A 23037-nucleotide genomic window follows, 5' to 3' on the forward strand; every position below is an offset into this window, starting at 1 on the left:
GGTGGTGTAATGCAGAGTGTACCATTTGTCACCTATTTTAGTGTTAGACTGCTCCAGCCCCAGGCTCCCAACTGCCACTAGTGTCTATGTAGCCATCAGAATGTCAGTGACAGTTGTGTTGCTACCTAATGATTTTTATCTATTTCACCGCCGAAAACCCCCAGGTCTTCGGCGGGTCAGACCCGGGTCAGCGGCGGTGTAAATGGGACATTCCATGTCCTAACCTGGGTAGAACACGGGTTAAATGGATACCTTGGGTCATCCCACACTGCTCCCATTTACATCAATGGGGGACATGCAACCTGCGGACCGCAGCGTCCTGCGCTATACTCTGCAGACAGCAGCAGCGGAGGAGGTGAATGGATGCCTGTGAGCGTCATCCATTCACCTCCCGGACGATGGCTGGGGGGTTCACGGGGGCAACCATAGGTTGAACTAAATAGACGCAAGTCTTTATTCAGCCTCACCTACCATGTAACTATGTAACTATGTAACCTAGCAGCTTACCTTGGTGCTGGGCTGCCCCCAGCACGGCAATCAGTGGTCCCGGCGGGGGTCACCGCGGTCCAGGCGCTTGGAGATGATGTAATCTCCAAGCGCCGCCTCGTCGACACTGCGGGTGGGCACCGCAGTGTAAACTATGTAAATCACGTATCCGACCCGGCTTCTTCCAAATGCCGGGTCGGATCCGGGATTTTTGGTGTAAAAGGGGTATAACTTAAACATACAACTATAGCAGCATGTTTAAAATTCAATGCCAGCCTGCTAATACATGCTTTAAGTTGCATTACAACAACGCCTTTTTGTTTTATAATTTCTCCAAAACACAGTCCCACTTCTGAGAAGTCCCAAGTGCTTACAGTGCTCTACAGGGAGGGTTCCCTGTACCAAGTTTGCAGAGCAGCCATTATGTAACCAAACACACAGTCAGCCACTAAGTAACGTTTTCCCACTTAGGTGTGTACATTGCTTTTTGCTGTTATCAGGGTTTGAGGGGCCGGATTAGGGTTTTGGGGCAAATTGGGGCGCTTAGGTCTAAAGTGTTGGCACGTGTCCCTCTTTACACACTAATGTAAGAGGTTAATTATTACTTTTATACATAGCTTGTTTCTTTTAGTGTACATGGACTCCTTGAACAGTACATAAAATATATAGGGCACCCTTGTCTCCTTATATTAAGATATGATACTTTAAATAAAAAACAAATAGGTTAATGTAACTAGCAGGTACGGGGGTATAGCTGCATGCATTTGCCTATACAGCGCACATTCCCCTCTCTCCAGGCACTGCTGACAAACTCCACTGAGACCAGCACCTTTTCTGGTGGGGGCGGAGCTTATTCTCTGTAAGACTTATTTGCAGTAAAGGGGAGGAGGAAGGAGATTGCTGCCCCACACCCATCAGCCAGTAGAGTAATGGCAAAGACCACAGATGGGTAAAAAATGTGGAGTGGAGGCAGCAATAGCATTTATAAGATGCACAGCACTGAGATATACTCAACTTTTCTGCTGTGCACCCCCCTTCTTATTTGCCTGAATGGCAGCCTTCACTGTAAGCTGGGAGCGAGGTGCATGAAGGCAGGCGTCAGGGGGCAAGCAGGGGGCCGCAAGCAGACCAAATCATCAACAGTGACCTGATCAACAGGGGGACGTAGGGCACTAACAAGCTCTTAACAAGCTACAACAAAAACATTAACACTTTACTGGTAATGCAATGTCATTTTTATTTTTAAAAGCGTACAGTACAAATTTGGCTAAAAAATATTTGGATTATATTAAAACACAATATAAAACATACAGTACTTAAAACATGAAAAATCATTAGAAACGCACAACTTTGTGTTTCAGTCATACAGCAAATATTTTGTTGCAAGAGCTGGAATGAATTAGGGCCCTTCAACATTCCCCACTTAGATGGCTTAAAAAAGTAAAACAAATGTTCATTTTGAGCATCAGCTACAGTAAATCCATTGTTATTGCTTACTACTTTTATTGAAGTCACAACTTTGTACCGGATTTCCGAGCTCGACTCCCACTGATGACTTTCAGGGGTGCTAAAGTAAAGACCGTAAAATATAAGAGGGATTAAAGGATGAACATTAATATGTATTGGAACAGAATAAGGATGGTAAAGGTGCCCAAACACTTTTCCGATTTCACCCGATCCCGATGGCCGAAATCGGATGCGTGTGATGTCCCCCTTGGGTCCGATGCGAGTCCCGACACCTCTCTGGTGTCTTAGATCTGCGCGTACCTGTATGAGAAGCGGCGGGCAGCTGCCCACCCCCCAGCACCCGCATCACGGTTGAATTTCCATGAGAACGCCCAGCATTTTCATAGGAACGACCATGAAACGCTGGGCATTCCCATGGGTGTGACCCATCGTCGCCGCCCTAGGTCCCCCGTCCGCACTGCTAGGTGCGAACGGGACGGCGAATAGGCAGTTTGCCTCGCCTGCTGATGCATGTGGCTGGACATGGGCATTAATGTTTATGCGCATTCGCAGTCGCAAAAAGTCACTCCCCTGTGCGAATGCGCAGGGGAGCGGGTCAACTAGATTCAGCTCCAATGTGCATTTCTTCACCCACTGCAGTAAAACATTCTGTAGCTTTGGCTCACAGCCTCAGTACCACTCAGAGGACACTGTAGTTTTAATATAACAATAAAATACTTTATGTACAATCTGACATAGTATTTCTTATAATCTTAAGGGGAACTGACACTATCTATGGAAACATCATTATAGAGATTTTAGTGAATTCATGTTTATTATAACAATATAAAAACCAATAGTCTAAAATACTGAAGGTTATGCTGACAGATATTTACACAATACTGCTGGTACATCCTATTGCAGCAGATATGGCAGTGACATTTTACTGGTGGGAGCAAGTTTGTGCAAAACCACTGGATGGCTTGCCAAGGCATCAGTGGTGGAGCTTGTGGGTTGTTTGTTCCCCTCTGCTCCACCCCAACCCAAGTTCCCAATATGTAACACAGCAGTGGGTGACAGGGAGAGGAAGGGGGAGGCAGTGGGTTACAGGAAGAGGGCGACAGGTGCAGCAGTGGTCCTCTTAGTCCTCAGGGCATACCTCACAACATTTGTTCTTTTGAAATAGGGGCCTGCCACCTCGAAGGCACATCCGCTTCGAAAAGGGGTGGTACTTCAGGACTAATGGGCCAGCCCATTGTTAGAGGTACGTGATCTAGTACGACGACCCCCACTTTTTCAGCAATTTGTGGGTTCCCAGCACTGTAATTGAAGCAGTTGGCAGGTTTGTCTGGGACCCCTAGTGCGCTGCACCCATGGTAGCTCCGCCTTTGCAAGGCATCATGCGCATACCTCCAAACTTTTCATCCCTCTAAAGAGGTACAGTGAGCGGGCCACAGACGTGTGCCGAATTTCGGGGAGCATGGCCTATACTTGCTGCCGTGAAGCCCCGCCCCCATAGCTGCTGGCTACGCCCCCAGCCCCTTTAACTACACAGCGTGTATTCATTTGTGACGACGGGGGGGGGGGGATCACAGCTGCCCCCCTCCCCCCACCGAGGGACACTGCCAGCCATGGGAGGGACGCGGGAACATCCCAAAAAAAAGGGGCGCTCCTGCGATAAGCGGGACAGTTGGGAGGTATGCATGTATAGAGTCTAATTATCTCTCTCAAATGTACAAATGCAAATATGCAGCACTGTGTACTGGCCCAAATTATTTACTATTCATATTTTCTATTTTATTTTTATCTGATAGTTTTTATACCTTTTGTGGACAACAGTAAGTCAGATTAATAAAAAGTGTTTCTTTGTGAACCATTTATAAAACTGATTAACACATCCACAATTTGGATCCGAGACAAAGAATAGGTTAGGGAAAGCAGGCAGTCATTTACACTTGCTGTCACATTTGTCTGCTAAAATACTGGCCAGGTTAGATTTAATTATGATTTCCAGTAATTACAAGTCAGGGCACATTTACCTTGTCCCCATGTGTCCCTTCTGTGTGTGTGTGTGCGCATCTAGGAATGATCTTTACTGCCAAAGTGCGATTGGAAGGCACAAGAAGTGTCCCTTATAATATAGAATGAGATCTGATCCCACCAGCTCACAGATGGTGCAAAAACTCCCAATGGGCTTCAGCTAAACCTTAGGCACTCTCATGAAGCCAAGGCTGGGAAAAATGGAATTACACTCTTTGTCTCGAGTGTTTGGCGCTCTGTAAATAAGACTACCTGTGTTTTATAATGACATTTTTTGTTGTTTTATTTTTTATGGAAAGAAATTTACTACGATGTAATCAACAAGGACGCTGGAAGGAGATGATCAGAGGTCGATTGACAATGATTCCGGTTGTTTGTCATCATCAGCCACTTTGGAGACACGCTGTAAGGAAAGACATAGAACTAGTTTAAAATGTACTAAAATAATGACATTCCCTTTCAGGGGGGGGGGGGGGGGGTTAAGTTTGCGAAGAGATGCAACTTAGTGACATTCTGACCATTTTTTGTTTCTTCACGGCCATCAACATTGGACATTTTCCCCTCATAGAGTTTTACTTTTAAACCTAAGCCGTGTACACACGGCGATTCTTCAAAATCTCTTAGAATATTTGCCTGAATTGCTCCATGTGTACAAAGCAGGCGATATCGATGCGTGGCCCCGCAGCATTTATATTGCCTGGCCAAATAGTCAGTGCAGGCAAGAATATTCTTGCTACACTGTGTGGCTCCAGGTACTGGCAGGATTTAGTTAGCCATCTCTTTGACGGCTTAACTACATCTTGATACACATGGGAATCAGCCAAAAATCACAGTGTTTTTACACGGCTTTAGATTGATGGAGAGGATAACAGGAAATGGAGATGGTGAGGCCAACGAAATTAAGCAAATTTCATCTGTAGGAGGTCTTATACCCTTCTCCAACTTGTGCAAATGTCCCATCATACAGTAGGTTCAGCAATGGGTATATGCAGTAAATTATATAAATAATTACTGAACTGAGAGAATAATAATAATAATGATAATAATAATATAATATACAACGTAATGGGGCGAGGTTCTCAAATATTTGAACTCAGCAAAAGACACTAAAAAACTGTAGCTGTAAATATTCAAAAACTTTCGATTTGGGGATGTCAAATGTCTGCAAAGAAGAATCCAAAGATTTATAATTTGATTGCAGTAGTGCACGCAGGGGGGGGGGGGGGGGGGTTCTGAGTACCCAGAAACCCCCCCCCCCAGGAGTCTAAGGACCTTACCCTGAAAGCTGAGGGTCCCCTCTTTCCATGGGTATAAGAATTTAAAAAATCGGCCCCATCCAAGCCTATTAATTACTCTTCCCAGTCAGATATTTCAGGTTCTGTCTGACTTAGAGTTTTTCTGAGGGTATATTCCAAAAGCTGGGACTCTCCCCCTTTGTCTCTACTGTTCCCATAACCAGAGATATCAGCCTTCCAGCAGCTGGTTACTGCTCCAGCTCCACACACCTGGTATGTAGTTTTATTTATTATATTTGGTAGGTGGGATTCTCTAGTTTTTAATTCCATTAAAATCTAAGAAACTATTTTCCAGAACTGGAGATATCTGCAGTCAAGCAAGCTGTCCTCCCACCAGAAAATGATGAATAATAGGCCCACACCACTATACACCCCTCCTCTGCATATTAAACATCCTCTACCACCCTTGAAGTTATGTATCAGGGCCCCTTCATTCAGCCCAATGCCCCCTTCTCTCACCCCATCTCCTACCATCTGTGCAGCAAAGGGGTAATTAGGGGAAATTATTGATCCAGGCCCGACATGCTGAGCGGTTGATATAATACCCCCTACCACCCGCGGGACATCAAAGCTTCCCCCACCCCTACTGCTGGAGGATCGGTAGGGGCCCCAATACATTGCTATGCCCAGGGGTCTACACTGAGTCACCTAAGTGTCCATCTCTGTGCTTTGCTTTGCCCCTCTGGAAACCCCCTTCTGAAAATCCTGCGTTTGCCCCTGGATCGCTCCATGAACAAATAGATTAAGTTAGGTTCTTGATTAAGTATATTCCAATGGTGATCACACAAGAGTGTGGACTGACAGGAAAATCATAGTTGTGGAGAAGGAGTAGTTAATTTTCTCCTACAGTACAGTAACTATCTCATTTTTGAACTTTTTGGATTTCTGACCCTTTATAGCTTGGATAATTTATTCTGCTCAGAGTCAACCCCAATGACTGTCCTAAGCAATCTGCAACTACATGAGCCACTAGTATATAGCACTCTTCCTGTCTGATGCCCCTTTCAGATATATACGACCCGCAAATTTCTCTGCTCAGACCGGGGATTTGCAAAATTACAGATTTATTTTCGAGCATAATTTACACACTACTCCACAGACCCTGGAAATTCTCAGGTTGGCCATCATTTTAAAGGGATGGTTTGCAGGCACACAACAATGAGATCATGCAAAGGTGTACTGTATCAAGGAGGCAGAGGCCACCCAGTTAGATTTTAAGCAAGAACCTTGAAATGTTTGTCTTCGGTTAGCTGTATATACAGCATTGTGTGCTGCATTATTTACACACTCCGCAATGTATTCTGCTACAACTCACCATGGTCTTAAAGAACTGATTCATTTTGCTTTTCTTTCCCATCCTCTTGTCTGACTCCAGTCCACCAATATTTGGCTGGCTCATCCGATGGTGGCTCTGATTCTGCTCCTCACATGTGGGGCCATTGGCAATTGATAGAGTTAAGGCTAAAAACAAAAAAAACAAAAACAACAATGCAAAGTGGAACAGTAGAAACTGAGTGACATAATGATAGTTTACGCTGAGTACACACTAGCACGATGTTGGGGTGATTTGCTGTATCCACTACAAATTGTGTACATTATGCAGTGTGTACCTGAAATTGTGCACTTTCATTGGGTTGCAGGTTAGATCTTCGGGTCAGCCGCACTGCGCGGCTAACTGGAATATGTCACATGTGATGTAGTGCAGTGTAACGAGGGACGGAACAAGATGTCACTCCATCCTCTATTACATTGTGTAGTGTGTATGGGCAATTGGGCATGGGGGGTTATTCTAGTTCACTCGCAAAGGCACAATCACTCTCTTATGGACAAAACCATATGCACTGCAGGTGGGGCTGATGTAACGTGCAGAGAGAGAGTAAGATTTGGGTGAGTTATTGTTTCTGTGCAGGGTAAATACTGGCTGTTTTATTTTGACACTGCATTACAGATATCAGTTTGAAGTACAAACCCCACCCAAATCTAACTCTCTCTGCACATGTTACATCAGCCCAACCTGCAGTGCATATGATTTTGTCCATAAGAGAGTGGTTGTGCCTTTGCGAGTGAACTAGAATAACCCCCATGGTCCGGACCAAAGAGAATTAGCCCAAGTACACGTTGGAATAACATGGACCCACCCTAAGTCTAATATGAAACATTTAATACAATATTGAACACATCATTCAGAAACTTGGATTGAAAAATTGGATTACTATTGGATTATTTGATTCTTTATTAGTAATTACTTAAGTAGAATAACAGTTAATTGCTGCAGGAAACTGAATGTCCCCACAGCATACACATTCCTTGATGTTAAGGAACACACTTCTATAGCAAGGGAGAATGGTGCTGGCAAAACAGTCTACACGGAACATTATGGAAAAGCAACAACAAAGCACTCTCCAGGTGACGCACACAGTGTTTTGAAACAGACACTATACACTCTGCTGACAAATCCATATGTGTGCACCAGAGCCATGTGTTAGAGACCCGAAGTGTAGTTGCACCAGCAATGCACGGCTGACAGATGTGAAAATGCCAAGTACAATCAGTCCTCGCACAGCAGGCATGCAATGCTCCCGTGAGTTGGTTCTTCTCATGTGCTAGACATGCCCCCAAATAGGTGCAGCCATGCTCCCAACATGTTGTGGCCACACCCCCTCCAGGGGGGGGGGGGGGGGGGGAGTTGTTGCATCGGGGCCCAGTATTTCTGTTGGCAGCCCTGGCTGGATGCCAGGAGCTAGTTACCAGGAATTGCTACAAACATTAAAGGGGTTTCTCACATTTCTGTTTAAGAAAAAAAAAAATCTAAATATAATGAAACAAATGGAGATGGTTATTCTATAATATTATATTGGATATACATCCATACACATCTAAGGCAGCAGCTAATTTTACTAAGATTGTTTAAAGTTAATAAGTTTAATCTCTTCTTTGAGCGAATTACGGAGGTTTCCATCTGTAGTTATGGTTCTGCCAAGCACTCTTTGTTCCTAATTAGATATATTCTCACACATTGCACAGTATGCAAGTAGGTGATGTCCTGAAATCCACAATTTTGCCATAGGAAACATTCTGACTAAGAAATGTCCTGGAATGATGATTAACATTCGGGTAAACTTCAAAATGTACCTTTAACCCCTTAATTACTGGGCTACATGGCTACCATTTAACCAGATTTTCCTATTCACTGGTAGTTTCTTGTTTGTTAAGCTGGGTGCATACTATACGATTGTGAGGTTGATCTTCCAACATTTGTATGATTAACCCTGTATAGTGTGTACACAAGGGTGTTAGCTGGTAAATGGCTTTAAGCCTCTTGAAACTATTGATGAAAGCACACATTGTCATAATGGTAATCACCAGCTGATTTATTAATAAGCCATTAACCGCTTGAGTGGTATGCCCAGAAATATTCCGGGCTCTGCAGCACTGCCGCAGCGGGCTGTTCGGGAGAATCTTCGGCATACCAACATATTGAAGGTGTGCGCCAGTGGTGTCTGCGGCTGTGCACCACGGGTGCATCAGCTGTCTAGACACCCCCCCCCCCCAGTGGCCGCTCTCCTCTGGTGATCGTACGTTGGAGCTCCCCTGCCACTGCCCCCGCCGCCATTAGTTGCAGTGAGCAGGTGGAAGGCTCTGGGATGTTCGACGCAGCTCAGGGGGACTCAGGAATTCGGGTGCCCGAGCCGCTCCAATCCTGCCACCTGTTGTGAATGGCGGCTGGGGCCAGGAGCTCCGGTGTAGGATCACCGGTTCAGAGATGAGGGGGAGCGAGAGGAGGGGGGAGTGACGAGGGTTGGCCGACCGCTCTGTAGTGGCTTTTGCTGGGGCAAAACAAACCTGCCCTGGTAGGTTTGTCCTGCCCCTGCAAAACCCACCAATCAAGTGGTTAATCATAAGTATTAAAGTTAAATTTCTATTTTCCACAGAAAATTATGCAATTTTTGAACTTTTATAAATTTAGGGAGACACTGTTGCGTATAGTGTATTGGTTCTACATGGCACCGACCTCACCTCCTCCACTTCTCATAATAGGCCCTGAACATTTCCAGCTCCAGGCCCATTAGGCCCTTAATCCAGTCTGGCGCACACTAATAAGATAATAGCTCAGAGGGTCGGGTGTTAATCAGATCTGTAGAGAATCCTAGTCAATAGTATATTTTAATGGGTTTTCATAGTGTTGCATAGTAGTGTTGTTTTAGTTTAATTAAGTGTAATGTATTAGGTAATTAAAGCTACATTAGGGGTAATTAGTAACAAAAAAATACTGTAGTTAAAATAATACACTTTTGTCAATTTCTGCTCTGTTGTAAAATCTAATAATAACCAAATAACTGTTTTCATAAAAAAAAAAAAAAATTGTGAGTGAACCAGAACCAGGCCAAATGTCTAGTGTTTACCCGCTATGGGGGGTGTTCAATAGGTACAATTTATCCAGCTAGCCGAAAAAAACGCACTGAATTCGGCCACTGAGTATCCCATTGCTGCCAATGTCACTAGGTACACACATTGTCTAGTTGTACCCTGCTTAAGTTCTAAATGCAGACCTGATCTCATTGGCCGCTGCTAATCTGTCAGATTCTGACCCACCCTATTCTTTCACTGCCCTGCCCCTCCTCCTCTGGCCCACCCCACTTATTCAGGACCATTAGAAAAGGCAAAGAGCAACACAGTGTACTGCACAGCTCCCCATCCACTAGTGAGAGTTATTGCAGTCGATACCACGCCAACTCACCCGGCACCTCCCAGGGGGCAGGATCTCATATGATAATCACCCGGCAGCTCACAGGTGCCAGGATCTCATATGATACCTTTTGTGGCCCTTTTGCAGTCATGGCTGTGGGATCTGTCACATCCTTGTGACAACCGTGATGATCTCTGGATCCGATGTGAATGAGTAGGCAGCCGGGATAGTAAATGCATGCTTTTGAAAATTGAAAATTGAATCATATAAGCCGAAAATTATAGCTATAGGCTTTAGAAATATAGAGTAGTCCATGAGGAAGGTGCCTCTAGCACCGAAACGGTACCATCGGACTTTCTGACATACTGATCAGACAATGGAAGGGTGAATATGTTATATATCAAAACATGACTGCATTTATAACTGCTTTTTTCCTAACTGATGCCTTTTAATAGTATTTTTCTAACTGGTACCCGCATATACTGTACATCCTGAAGATGTGTGCAAGAGAAGTGTACCCCAAACTGCGCTCAGTATGTATGGAGCAGCACCTCTGAAGGATCCCGTTAGGTGGGACCCAATGTTTTAGAAATGGGAAAAAAGAAGGGTTCAGAGGTCGCTAAGAGTAAATACACAAATGTATGTGAAAAATGTAATAATAATTGCCCAATGGGCATACCATCGTATATACAAAGTAAAAAATAATTCAGTACAGCATTGAATGAATTATTTTTTACTTTGTATTTACGATGGTATGCCCATTGGGCAATTTTTATTAAAATGTTTTCACATACATTTTGTATTTACTTTTAACGCCCTCTAAACGCTTCTTTTTCCCCAAACAGATTTGAAATTGCAGTTCTGGTTCAATAATTTTGTTGCAGGGTAACTGAAGATGGCTTTCACAAAATTAGGTCACTTTGATGTCTGGAGAACAAAGTTTCCATGTCATAGCTGAATATTTTAACAACTGGCACCCAGAAAGACCTCCAAATTCAAATAACACTGTTAGGTGCCTAATTTCTAAATTCCGAGAACCTGGAACTGTAGCTGGCAAGTCACAGAGTAAAAGAAAAAAAGTCACAGAGTAGTCTTTCAAAAAGTACCTCAACAATGACCTGAAAATTAAATGTTTAAGATGGCCAATTTCAAGACGGCGCCCATGTTTGGTACATACCCTAAAAGATAGCCCACCTCACCCATACCCTACTGGAGTATCCAGTTTTCCCATTTCCTGCACAGTTTTTGAAACAAAAACAAAAAATGTGATTCATATACACTGTTTAAGTGGAGGCTTTGTACATTAATTGTGTAAGAGGAAAGTTACAAATGTTTCCCCTTTTCAGTCATTAATTACTTTACATTTGCAAAATGTGTTACATCATAGAGAAGAATTTGCATTCACGCACGTTGGTTTCCAACAGGGTACTTACGTGTTTGTTCTATTACTTGTACGTTGTTTTGAAGATCAGTAGATAGAACTGTATAGGTAGAGACTAAAAACCCTGGAACCTACCTGGGATAGTTGGCATGGAACGGCTGGCAAAGCTCATCTGCTTGAGAACAGAGGGACTCTGTTGCGTTGTGGCACGGTCTGAGAGATTGGTGTCACTCATAAATTCCTGCTTCTTTGACAGCTGTAAAGTATAAATACATAATTATAAATTGACTATTTACAGGCCCTTCAAGATGAAAGAACAATATAACAATAATGTACACCCAGAATGGAGCAACAATTCACGGTCATCAAAATTGAATAAACCTGGTTTATGATTACCCCAGTATGAGAAATGAGGAGCATTTTTTAGAATGATCAACCCATTACTTTTTTGACAAGACTTTATTCTGCAATCACTTGTGAATGCAGAACAGGACTGTTAAATAGACTAACAGTTGGAGAATCTTGCCCAGTGGTTAGTATTATTACATGGGTTAATTTCTCAATAGGACAATAATAATAATTTAGTTGACAGTTATGTCAATGTATCAACTAGACCATAATATTTTTCACCAAGATATATTTAGAGGAGAGGGCCCGTGTGTAGAATCCATGCAGATCATCTCTGCTCTAACAGTGCAATAGACTGACTTTGTCATTTTTCAAACCCCGCCTGTAAGATGGCAGTTAGAAGCTGATTGGTTGGTCCTTTGTTATTAAAGTGTGGAAGAGAGTGGTCATCGCAGGAATGGACCTCACCCTGAAGGACCTCCGAAACTGCAACCAAGGGACAGGCGAGTGCTAACAAGGGAGCAGAGAAAGAACATGGATCGTCCCAGGCATACCATTGTACACAAGTTCCAAATGCCCTTTAATGTATTGGTTTTAATACATTGTATGGAGAACTTGGATATTGTGTGTGTGGGGGGGGGGCTGCTCATAAACCTCTAATCATAAAGAAGAATGCAAACCTGTGCTTAGAATGGTGTACACGGTACAGAGATCAAAAACTGGACAGTAGAACAATGGCGGCTAGTGTTATTGAGTGATGAATCATGATTTACACTTTAAAGATCAAATGGACGTGTCTTGGGAGCTTATTCTGATCGTAGCGGCCAAACGTGCGTACGTTCCCAAACAACGTACGCTATCCGTACGCGGCCGTTGGGGTTAAGTCCACCCACAACTCAGCCGCATACGTACGGCCAGAAACAACGTCGAAGGGGAGTGGCGTACAAATGTGCGTACGCCAACGTACACGGACGGGCCAGCCCTTACACTCCGACAACTGGCGTACAATTGAGCGTACACCACCGTTTACGGACGTCTCTCGGCCGTCTTCCCACCGACTTCTTGCGGCTATCTGAGCGTACGCCAGCTTGCACGGACGGGTCCCTATTGTTTTCAATAGAAAACTCAGCTTATGTCACCGCTCGTGAGAGTGAGCGTACGTCCGTGTACGCTGACATAGCCTTCATATATATGGACCTGCAAATCTTGCCTTTGAACTATAATGATGTAAATTAATTAATTGATTGAATTAATTAATGTGCAAAATAGTGGACATGGGCTTAAAACATTGCTGAAACGTCCTTTGTAGGTGTTAGATGTGGTTTATGTTATTGTATCCTAAATACAAAACCTATGTTTGTATTAGAGTGAACACGTTGACACATGTCGACTTGTGTAGATTGAGTGTGCTACTGTGTAAAGTCTATGAAAGCACGTAGTGAATGTGTATAACTGTTTAACAAATACCTGCCTTAGCATATATAAGCAGGTCTTACAAAGATTCTTACCTTAAATTAAACAAACCTTTAAATGTTGAGAAGTTTCGAAAGATAAGCTTCCAATGTGTTTGAGTGCTGTGTGTGGCTTGCAGGTAGTGAAATCATGGTTTGGACTTAATAGACTGCAGCATTGGTTATTACATTCAGGTGTATGTGTTTGGTAGTAATCAGCGTAAATTAGCAAATCCAGGCGCACGCTGGCATGCGGTATCTGTAGGGGTGGTTTGAGATGTCGGTTGGCGGCCGCCTGTTTTGTGTCCGAAATGAACGGTGCTTTAGTCGATCGTGCGGTAGTAGCACCGCTCATTTTTGGTGCACACCCCCGTGTACGCCCATATTTACGCCCATTTTCCCTCATTATTTCGGCCGCTCCCCTCATCACGCCCCTATGCCGCCCCCAATGCCCGTACACTCGCGTATAGGTTTTTTCGCACGTAGAGACCCGTCCGTAGGCGTTGTGGAGTGTTCGCGCCTGCGCATTAGCGAATGTACGCATGCGCAGATCATAAAAAATCCCGGGACGTACGCGTACGGCCCGGCCGCTCCAACCAGAATAAGGCCCTTGGTTTGGCGATTGCAAGGAGATTGCAAGAGTGTACTGTACCTATAGTAAAGCATGGAGGTGGTGGCATTTTGCAGTTGGGCTATTTCAGCTGGTTTGGAATGGGTCTACTAGTTGGTATGGTCACATTATCTGTGAGAAGTATAGAGATGATAACTGTGCTCCCTACATTGTGGCCATTCTACAGATACTAACATTTTAGCAGGATGATAATGCCCTCTGTCATGTTTCCAGGGTGACGCAGGACTGGTATACTGAAAATTTGGTAACCTGAATGGACTGGCAGGTCAGAGTCCAAATCTTAATCCCACTGAAAACCTCTTGGATAAAATAAAGTGCTGGGGGGATTCTAGGCCGACTCAACCCTCTCCATTGATACTGTTTGTCACTGCACTTGAGGCAGAATGATCAAACATACTGACTGCTGTACAGGAACTTGTGGACAGATTGCCAAGAAGGGTATCTGCACATGGTGGGCCTACTAAGTACTGATATCAATAAAATGTCATTGATCTATTTGCTGTCTATGTCCAATCACTTTTGTCTACATAATGTAGTATACAATAATGTCCAATAGTAAGTTTACATGATCTTACTAAAACAGGAAATCACAGTACTGTAAGTAAATAGTGGCTACATGGCAGAATGTTTTTAGGAAAGGAGAGAACAAAGCTGGGAGTTAATTAAAAACTGCAAACTGTTTTCGCTGCAAGCGATTCGTCTTCTACAGCAAACATTATGCATATGAGAAGAGTAACATTTCAGCTGCTGCCTAAGGGGAAAGCAAGACTAGGTACACCTCTGCTTGTGCTTGCAAAATGCTAATTTCCAGAAATCAACACCGTAAAACATATGCCAAATATTTTATTTCCCTACCTCGTCTATATCTACAAATCACCACTAGATGGCACGTGAACGCAAAGAAAAAAAGACAGGCATATTTTACTGGAAGTACATTAAATCCTCTACCCATGGAAATCTATCATAACATAACTTTAAAATAATATCAATGTTTCTGTCATAATGAGATAGCTGTGTTATGTAGATTTGAATACACACGGATGCAGGGGCGGATTGGCCATAGACCTTAAAGGGATGACTCCCGGGGAGGCCGAGGCACCTGTCTTCCAAACAAGCAACCTTTGCCGGTTCACAGAAGCATACCTCCAAACAACTGTCCTGCTTTCTGTGGGAACGTCCCATTTTGGGGAAGTTCCCGGGACCGGCAGTGTCCCGCAGAGGGGGGATGGACAGTTGGGAGTCCCCGTCCCCCCTGTCACCCGTAAATAGACGCATATACTCATGTCCGACGTGAATGTTCAAATAGTCACTGTAAAGCGCTGAGGAATATGTGTGCGCTATATAAGAAACTGTTAATAAATAAATACAGATGCAAAACGGATGGTGTGGCCGCGTGGGAGTGTTACGAGCATAGGCCATGCCCCCTTTCCGCTAGGCCACATCCACAAAATTTTCGGATACACCAGCGTCCCGCCTCCTCCGTCCTCTAAGTTGGGAGGTATGCAGAAGAGTACCCGTTGCTGCAAATACTCATCTAAGGTGGCCACCTATCTGTTAGAGGGACATGATTGGGTGCTATATGGGGGTGTATCAATTTCTGGGGTGTGTCTGGACTCCACTGGAGGATGGGTGGGGATATTTCTGATATTCAGGGATTATTGAAATGAAATGAAATGTTGTTTGTGTGCTTGATTGAGGTTTTAGGGTCTGTGGTCTGTTTCAGTGGGGGTAGGTGGGGAATTATTTGTAATGTGGATGTTTGTTATTTGTCACAGCAGCTTAAAAGTCTGGGGGCCACTTGACTGCCAAGCATATTGAAAGCAATGGCTTCTATATAGGTGTAGTTTTCTATAGTAGTAGTGTCTATGGCATGATAATGTTATATCATCCACTAGAGCAGCAATACTTATTTATTTCAGATCTAATTTAATGCATCTGGGATGCTTGTGGTTAAAGTTTCTCTTCCACCCCAATGCTGGCTGGACTGCAGCAAAACAAAAACTCTATAAACGTCTGAGAAATGACGGTGTCACAACTCATGGAGCCACTGGGAAATCACTAGCTCAACTGCTTTTGATATACCTCAATATGCCAAATTACCAACATCACCATAGTCTCTAGTGTTAAATATCACAGTTGACAAATGTGCAACGGATAGAATGAAGGGAATTCCAAAAACAGTTAGGAGAGATTATGGGCGAGATGTACTAAGCCTTTGTAACAGCAGGTGGGTAAGGCAGCAAGCCTTCCGAATTTGCAGGTGTAGGGGAGAGTGACGAAATTTCTCTTCACGTGTACAAAAAATGAAGCAGTGCGTCCACCCGGGCTGCTCTCACCAGGTTTTTCTGTCAGCGTGATATGGAGGACACAGTCTCTGGGGGAAATTTATTAAGAATAGGAATTTTCATATTCGTATTCTTAATACGAATGCATACGACTATTATCAGTGATGTATTCCACTTACACATTCATGTTCAGGAGGGTAATTCGTGCCATATAAATTCGTATTTTTAAATTTATATATTCTCCCCTTGTTTGCATGGGTTTACTCTGGGTACTCCGGTTTCCTCCCACAATCCCAAAAAATATATACTGGTAGGTCAATTGGCTTCTAACAAAAATGAACCCTAGAATGTCATGTGGATCTAGAACAGGCAGGGACACACACGGCTCTGCGCCAGAGACCGTGTCAGTGTACTGATTGGGGACCGTGTCCAACGGAAACCCCAATGTAGCCAACAACAAATATATATACAGTTTGTAAGTGGGGAGGGGAAAGTGGGGTATTAGACACACTAGGTGTGTAGTTAGTCGAGCGTACGCTTTTGCAAAAAAGCTTCCTCAGGACCCTGAGGAAGCTTTTTTGCAAAAGCGTACGCTCGACTAACTACACACCTAGTGTGTCTAATACCCCACTTTCCCCTCCCCACTTACAAACTGTATATATATTTGTTGTTGGCTACATTGGGGTTTCCGTTGGACACGGTCCCCAATCAGTACACTGACACGGTCTCTGGCGCCAGAGCCGTGTGTGTCCCTGCCTGTTCTAGATCCACATGAGCGAGGGAGTGCACACAGGCACACCTCAGACTCAGCTCTGCGGTTGGAACGCAGGTTGTGGAACTACTGGCTCCAGCAAGCCTAACAGCAGCGCTGAAACAGCATCACATCCATGTTCAAGCGCGTGCTGGTGGCTGCACTAAGTGAGCCTCAGGACTATTGTGATACATTGTGTATGATAAAGTTACAAACCTGACTTATCCACATTACATGACTTTGGTAATATAAACAAGTCTTCCGTGCCACACTATATCTATTATAAATAATAACGGTGATAACGGGTAGTGGGGTCCCGCTAAGTGAAGATTCTTATCCTTTCTAAAAATCACTATTTGTTGTCTTATGTGTTGTCCAGTCCTTTTTATATCTTCGCAACTATTTCAAATGAACTCAATAAAAGTGATGTTTTACTAAGTATTATTTCTCTAGGTGCACCAAGAAAAGGCACTCTTTTCTGTCCTCCTTAAAATATCCTGTCTGTGCCTCTGGTAGCACACCCTCGCATTTACATATATTCAATTAATCAATTATGCTATGAGGGTCCACCCGTTTGTTACAATAAATCTACCTCTGTGCGACTGACAAACCTTTCTCTAAAGGTATCAGTCATAGTGAATTGTCCGTGTTTATGTTTATAACTTGTGTGGGACATGGTTCACTGGTTCAAGTAATGAGAAGAATATTAATTATGGACTCTGTGTTAGTTGTCATCTGTGACTCAGGGCCGGCTCTACCATGAGGCCACTTTAGACAGTACCGGAATCTGAGGGGGGCATAGAGTCTGCCTATCACAAAATGATTGATGTCTATGAGGAAGACATCCTTGTTGCACTTAATGTAGATGGCAGCTGTGGAACTTCTAAGACATCTCCCCACTTTCACTGAAGGGACTGAATAGTGGTTATTGGTGGCAGAGTGGGGTTGGAGGGGAACAGAAATAGGTTAATAAGTTTTGCCGGGGTTCCCGAGACGATTTACAATGGACATAGACTTGCACACATGAAACACTTTGAAATACCGAAATTTTAAGGAACAGATCAGAAACCTATATAGCAGCCACTGAACTAAAGATACTGCTGCCCCTACCTGATGGAGGGAGCAGACAGGTTGGCAAAATATGGGGGCATGGGCCTGGAATTAAAGGGGTTCGGGGGAATGGAGACACATTGCTTTTCTCGCACTTCATCCCTCCTACAATTCCCCCCACTATATGCAATTACTGGCAATAAAGTGAGATAATTCCTTCTCCAAGAGCCTATTCATCTTACAGCAGGTCATACATTGTCACTACCATAGGCGAATCTAAGGGGTGGTCCGGGGGTGCACGGGACCACCCATTAGACCACCAGCCGCTTAAAATTTAAAGAAATGACAGCCGGGCAGAGAGAGCTGTGCGCTGCCTGGCTGTTAAGACGAAGGAATTGCTCGTTGCCAAGGGGGATGTCTCACGCCGCTGGACGCACCTAATTGAAATAAATGACAGCCGAGCAGAGAGCGATGTGCGCTGCCTGGCTCTAGTCTAAGCAGTGGCATTGATATTTTCAGTTTTCCCTTTGGACCACCGGCAGCCAATCAGGAGCGGCATCGGTGGTATTGGTAGCCGCTCCTGATTGGCTGCCGGACCCCAGGGTGAGAACTGAAAATATTGATAGTCCTGCAGAGACTACAGCCGGGCAGCGCACATCGCTCTCTGCCCGGCTGTCATTTATTTCAGTTAGGTGCGTCCAGCGGCGTGAGACATCCCCCTTGGCAACAAGCAATTCCTTAGTCTAAACAGCTGGGCAGCGCACATCGCTCTCTGCCAGGCTGTCATTTCTTTCAATTAGGTGCATCCAGCAGCGTGAGACATCCCCCTTGGCAACAAGCAATTCCTTAGACTAAACAGCCTGGCAGCACACAGCTCTCTCTGTGCAGCATGTCTCCCCTCTGTGCAGCATGTCTCCCCTCTCATGCTGGCCGGCAGTTCTCAGCTCCCTGCAGTCTCCCAGTGCGCCATGATTGCTCCTGGCCACAAGCATGGTGTGTACAAATGAACTTTCCCGCCAGAGCCAAACATGGGGGCTGCAATGTTTGCTCCAGTCATCTGTTCTTATGAGTCAATCCTGTGAGGTCTATTTCCCTGCCATACTTTCTCAGCCAATCCCTGCTTCTCAGTGGGTATAAGCATGCTGGGAAATCTAGACCTAATTGCTAGTGCTTCTGTTGTCTTCTGCTGATACAGTTGTGTGTCTCTGCTGCAGTGTGTTTGCTTCTAGGTATTCCAGCTCCTGTGTTCCTCTGCCAGAGAAGGATAGTCACCTCAGCAGAGTCTTGCCTAACTATCGATGTTCCACCATCGTTCCTAGCTATCGATGTTCCACTATCATTCCTGTGCTATCGATGTTTCATCATCTTTCCTGAGCCAATGTTCCACCATAGCTCCAGAAAACCGATGGCTGAATAAGCTGGAGGTGACATAAACTACCGAAGGAGTCTGAGATGCCTGCACTTTGTTTGTGGTTTATGTTTAGGCTATGATGCTGCAGCTATAGCCAATTAGGGAGTAGGGAGGAGTTTCCTGTTGTAGGAATAGCCAGAGGTCAGGTGATCTGCACTCTGGTCCGGTTTTCCAAGGAGCAGGTTGGTTTTCAGACTCTCTCCTGTACTTATTCCTCTGTCATACTCACTTATTCCTTCTACTGTCAAAGCTACTTCTCTCCCTTTGCCTTCCACATACTTCTTTCTCTTCTGTCAGGCTGCTCCTTGGGGGATTTGGTGCCAGATAGTGTAACGCTGCTGCTGCCAGGCCTAGCCATGCCGCGCCCACGGAGAAACATCCACCCTCCCTCCCGTTTTGCACAGCCCGGCTCCCCCTCTGATCCCCCAACGGCTAGCGTCACGCAGGCCGGGCGGGGAGGCAGAGCGGCGGCGAGAGCGGGTCCACAGCGGCGGGGCGCGAGATCCGCGTCATCGGCTGATGACGCGGCGGTGCGCGGTGCTAGGCCGCAAGCTAATAGAGCGAGTAGCGCTCCCGCCCGGGGTAGCGGAGGCACCCCTGGCGGAGGTAGTCAGCGGGGCAGGCGCACGCGGTCTCAGGGTCCCGCAGCAGCAGTCACAGGTGCATCCGCGCCCATCCAAGATGGCCGCCGGACGCGAGCTGCGGGTCCTGGGACACAGCACAGGGGCTCTCCTGCTCAGTCAGCCCGTTCTACATTGCCCACACAGGGCCACCCCTCCACGGGGTCCCCCATGACTCCCTTAAGGAGGGCAAGGAGCGGGTGGCTCTCTAGGGCGCGCTTGCTATCCCAGCGCGTCAGGCTACCACAGGCAGCGCAGGCTATTTCAGCCACGGCTGCAGAGGCAGTGTCCCCTGGAGTTGCGCAAGCACCCTCTACAGAGGTAGATATGGCAGTGGTGCGGCAGCTGGTAGCGATGCTGACGCCGAGGGCGGGTCAGCAACCGGTACAGACAGGGCCAGGGAACCTAGCTACTACTGTCCTCCCTTCTGTTCCTTCTATCCGGGACCCTGCGGCACACGTGCTGGCAGCTCTGGGCACGCCTTTCGCGAATATGGCTTCCACACCGCCAAGGGACGCAGTCGTGCCGACACCATCGCAGCACCAGGCAGAGGAGGCCATTGCCGGGCCGTCAGAGGTGGCTGGTCCCTCCGGAACAGCAGGTGCGGCTACAGCGGGAGCTGTGTCAGGTGGGTCAGCCAGAGCACGCAAGAAGCGCAGGCGCAGGTATTCCCGCACATCCTCCTCCTCGGGGTCAGAGTCCGTGACCTCCGGCGAGGAGGGGGGACGCAGATCCAGGCACAGGCACAGACGCTCTAGGAGACACCGGAGGCGCTCGCAGTCCTCCAGTGGCGACTCGGGCTCCCCGTTGTTTCCTAGGGGGCAGGTGGTCCACTGCGAGAATACGGCAGTACTAAGAGGCCTCAGGCGCAGCGTAAGGGATAGGATAAGGGAGGGCAGATACGTCAGCTTCTTTACTATGACTGCGCAGGATGAGAAAGATTACCGCGAGGCAAAGCGTAAAGGGGGGATTGGCGAGGCAGCCTACTGCACGTATCAGAGGTGGCAAGTGGGGCTGTTTATGTTTGCTGCATGCTACTTGGAGACCAGACCCCAGGAGCATATGAATGTTATTAGATACATCCATATGATGCACGCCATGTATATGGACGACGGTGAGAACGTCTGGCGGGCTTATGACGAGCAATTCCGGCGGAAGCAGTCGGGTTGTGAGATCATGGCCCTTGGCGCTAAGGATGTCGAGGTGTGGATGGGTAAGAAACCGTCGGTTTCGACCTCCGCCGCCCCGGCTCCGGTGGTTTCAACACCCGCGTCTGCCCCACGCAGGGCCCCCTCGTCCTTTCGCGGGGGCTCTGGAGGGGGGCAGTCAGCGGGCAGATGCTTTGCTTACAACGGGGCAGGATGCGCAGCGGGTTCCCGCTGTAAGTTTCGTCACCAATGCTCAAAGTGCTGGGGAGGACACCCGGTTAAGGAGTGCACGCGTGGCAAACAGGCTGGGGGGGCTCCCAGGCAAAATGCCGGGGCCAACCCAGCCCCTGCTCCTCCACAGTAAGGCCCCGTCCCCCGTGAGGGGCGACCGCCTAGCCAGTTGGCTGGGGCGTTACCCCCTCCGGGATGAAGCGCAGTTTCTGGCCGCGGGTTTCTCGCAAGGATTCCTCCTCCCCATTCAAGGGGAGGTGGCGTCCGGGTCCCCGAGAAACCTGAAGTCAGCAATCGACATGCCCCAAGTCGTCCTGGAGAAGGTCGAGAAGGAGGTAAAATTGGGTAGGATGGTGGGCCCATTTCCTGAACCTCCGGTTCAGGGTTTGGTACTGTCACCTATTGGAGTAGTCCCCAAGAAAGAGACAGGCAAGTTTCGCCTGATACAGCATCTGTCCCACCCACCTGGATTGTCTGTGAATGATGCAATTCCTATGGAGTTGTGTCATGTACGGTACCAATCCTTCGAGGAGGCTTTAGCTATTGTGCGCGGCTTCGGGGGGCGGGCCCTGCTAGGCAAGGTTGACATCGAGTCGGCATTCCGACTGCTGCCCCTGCACCCGGACTCCTTTAGGTTCATGGGTTTTAAGCTGCCTTCAGGTTATTATGTAGACCGTTGCCTGCCTATGGGCTGCTCGGTGTCCTGCGCCTACTTCGAGTGTTTTAGCAGCTTCCTGCATTGGTGCGTCACGGAGTATACGGGCGAGCCGGGGGTCGCCCATTATTTGGACGACTTCCTGTGCGTAGGCCCGGCTGATTCCCCGCGTTGCGGGGCTCTCCTGAGCGCAATGCAGCAGCTGTTCTTACATTTCGGAGTCCCCGTCGCGGAGGACAAGACAGAGGGGCCTACTGAATGCCTTTCATTCTTGGGCATTGAGATTGACACGCGGGCCGGGTGCTGCAGGTTGCCCCTTGATAAGCTTGCACGGCTACAAGGGGCGATCTCCCAGTCCCTGGCCTTCGGCAAACTCCGGGTACGCCAGCTACAGTCCCTACTGGGCCTGTTTCACTTCGCCTGCCGGGTTATCCCCATGGGGAGGGTTTTCTGTCGAAAACTGGAACTGGCCATGGCGGGTCCAAATAGGCCCCAATTCTTTGTCCGCCTGAATGCTGAGCTCAAAAGGGATCTTAGAGTTTGGGATGTTTTCCTCCGCGACTTCAACGGTGTGTTGCTGTGGCCTAGCCCTCCGCGGTACAGCGAGGAATTGCAGCTATACACCGATGCGGCCGGGGGAATAGGCTTTGGAGCCTTCCTGCACGGCTCTTGGTGCGCGGAGACCTGGCCGGAGGAATGGGCACAAGAGGGGCTCACCAGGAACATGCTTCTCCTGGAGCTGTTCCCTATTGTGGTGGCCCTGGAACTGTGGGGCGACCGCCTACGTGATGCCTGCATCACCTTCTGGTGTGATAACCTGGGGGTGGTGCAGGCCATCAACAGACAGAGCTCTTCTTCTCTCCCTGTGGTGCGCCTGCTCTCTCGCCTTGTATTGGTATGTCTGCGGCTTAACCTGCATTTTGTGGCCAGGCACGTTCCCGGGGTGGACAACTCGGTGGCCGACGCCCTGTCCAGGCGTGACTGGGCTAGGTTCCGGTCCCTAGCTCCGGGAGCGGATTTGGTTGGTGAGCCGTGTCCTCCTTATGTTTGGCAGGTCATCAGGCCGGCATGGAGGATCTAGCCATGCGGGCTATTGCTCCCAGGACGCTGCGTTGTTACCA

At 46.9% G+C, this 23037-nt stretch overlaps 1 protein-coding gene across 4 annotated transcripts in view; it reads right to left on the minus strand.

Moving 5' to 3' along the window:
* Positions 1 to 1698: 1698 nt before the first annotated feature.
* DOCK2 (dedicator of cytokinesis 2) overlaps positions 1699 to 23037 on the minus strand; it is a 707149-nt gene continuing 685810 nt past the window's right edge. For all 4 annotated transcript variants that reach the window (XM_083181781.1, XM_083181779.1, XM_083181780.1 and 1 more), the window contains exons 50-52: positions 11471 to 11591; positions 6583 to 6728; positions 1699 to 4375 (exon numbers count right to left, since the gene is read on the minus strand). In XM_083181781.1, coding sequence (XP_083037907.1) covers positions 4316 to 4375; positions 6583 to 6728; positions 11471 to 11591 — 327 coding nt within the window. In that variant the 3' untranslated portion in view covers positions 1699 to 4315. The remainder of the gene's footprint in view (positions 4376 to 6582; positions 6729 to 11470; positions 11592 to 23037) is intronic.

The sequence above is a fragment of the Crinia signifera genome, chromosome 4 (assembly GCF_055691185.1).
Source record: "Crinia signifera chromosome 4, ASM5569118v1, whole genome shotgun sequence".
Taxonomy (NCBI): Eukaryota; Metazoa; Chordata; class Amphibia; order Anura; family Myobatrachidae; genus Crinia; species Crinia signifera.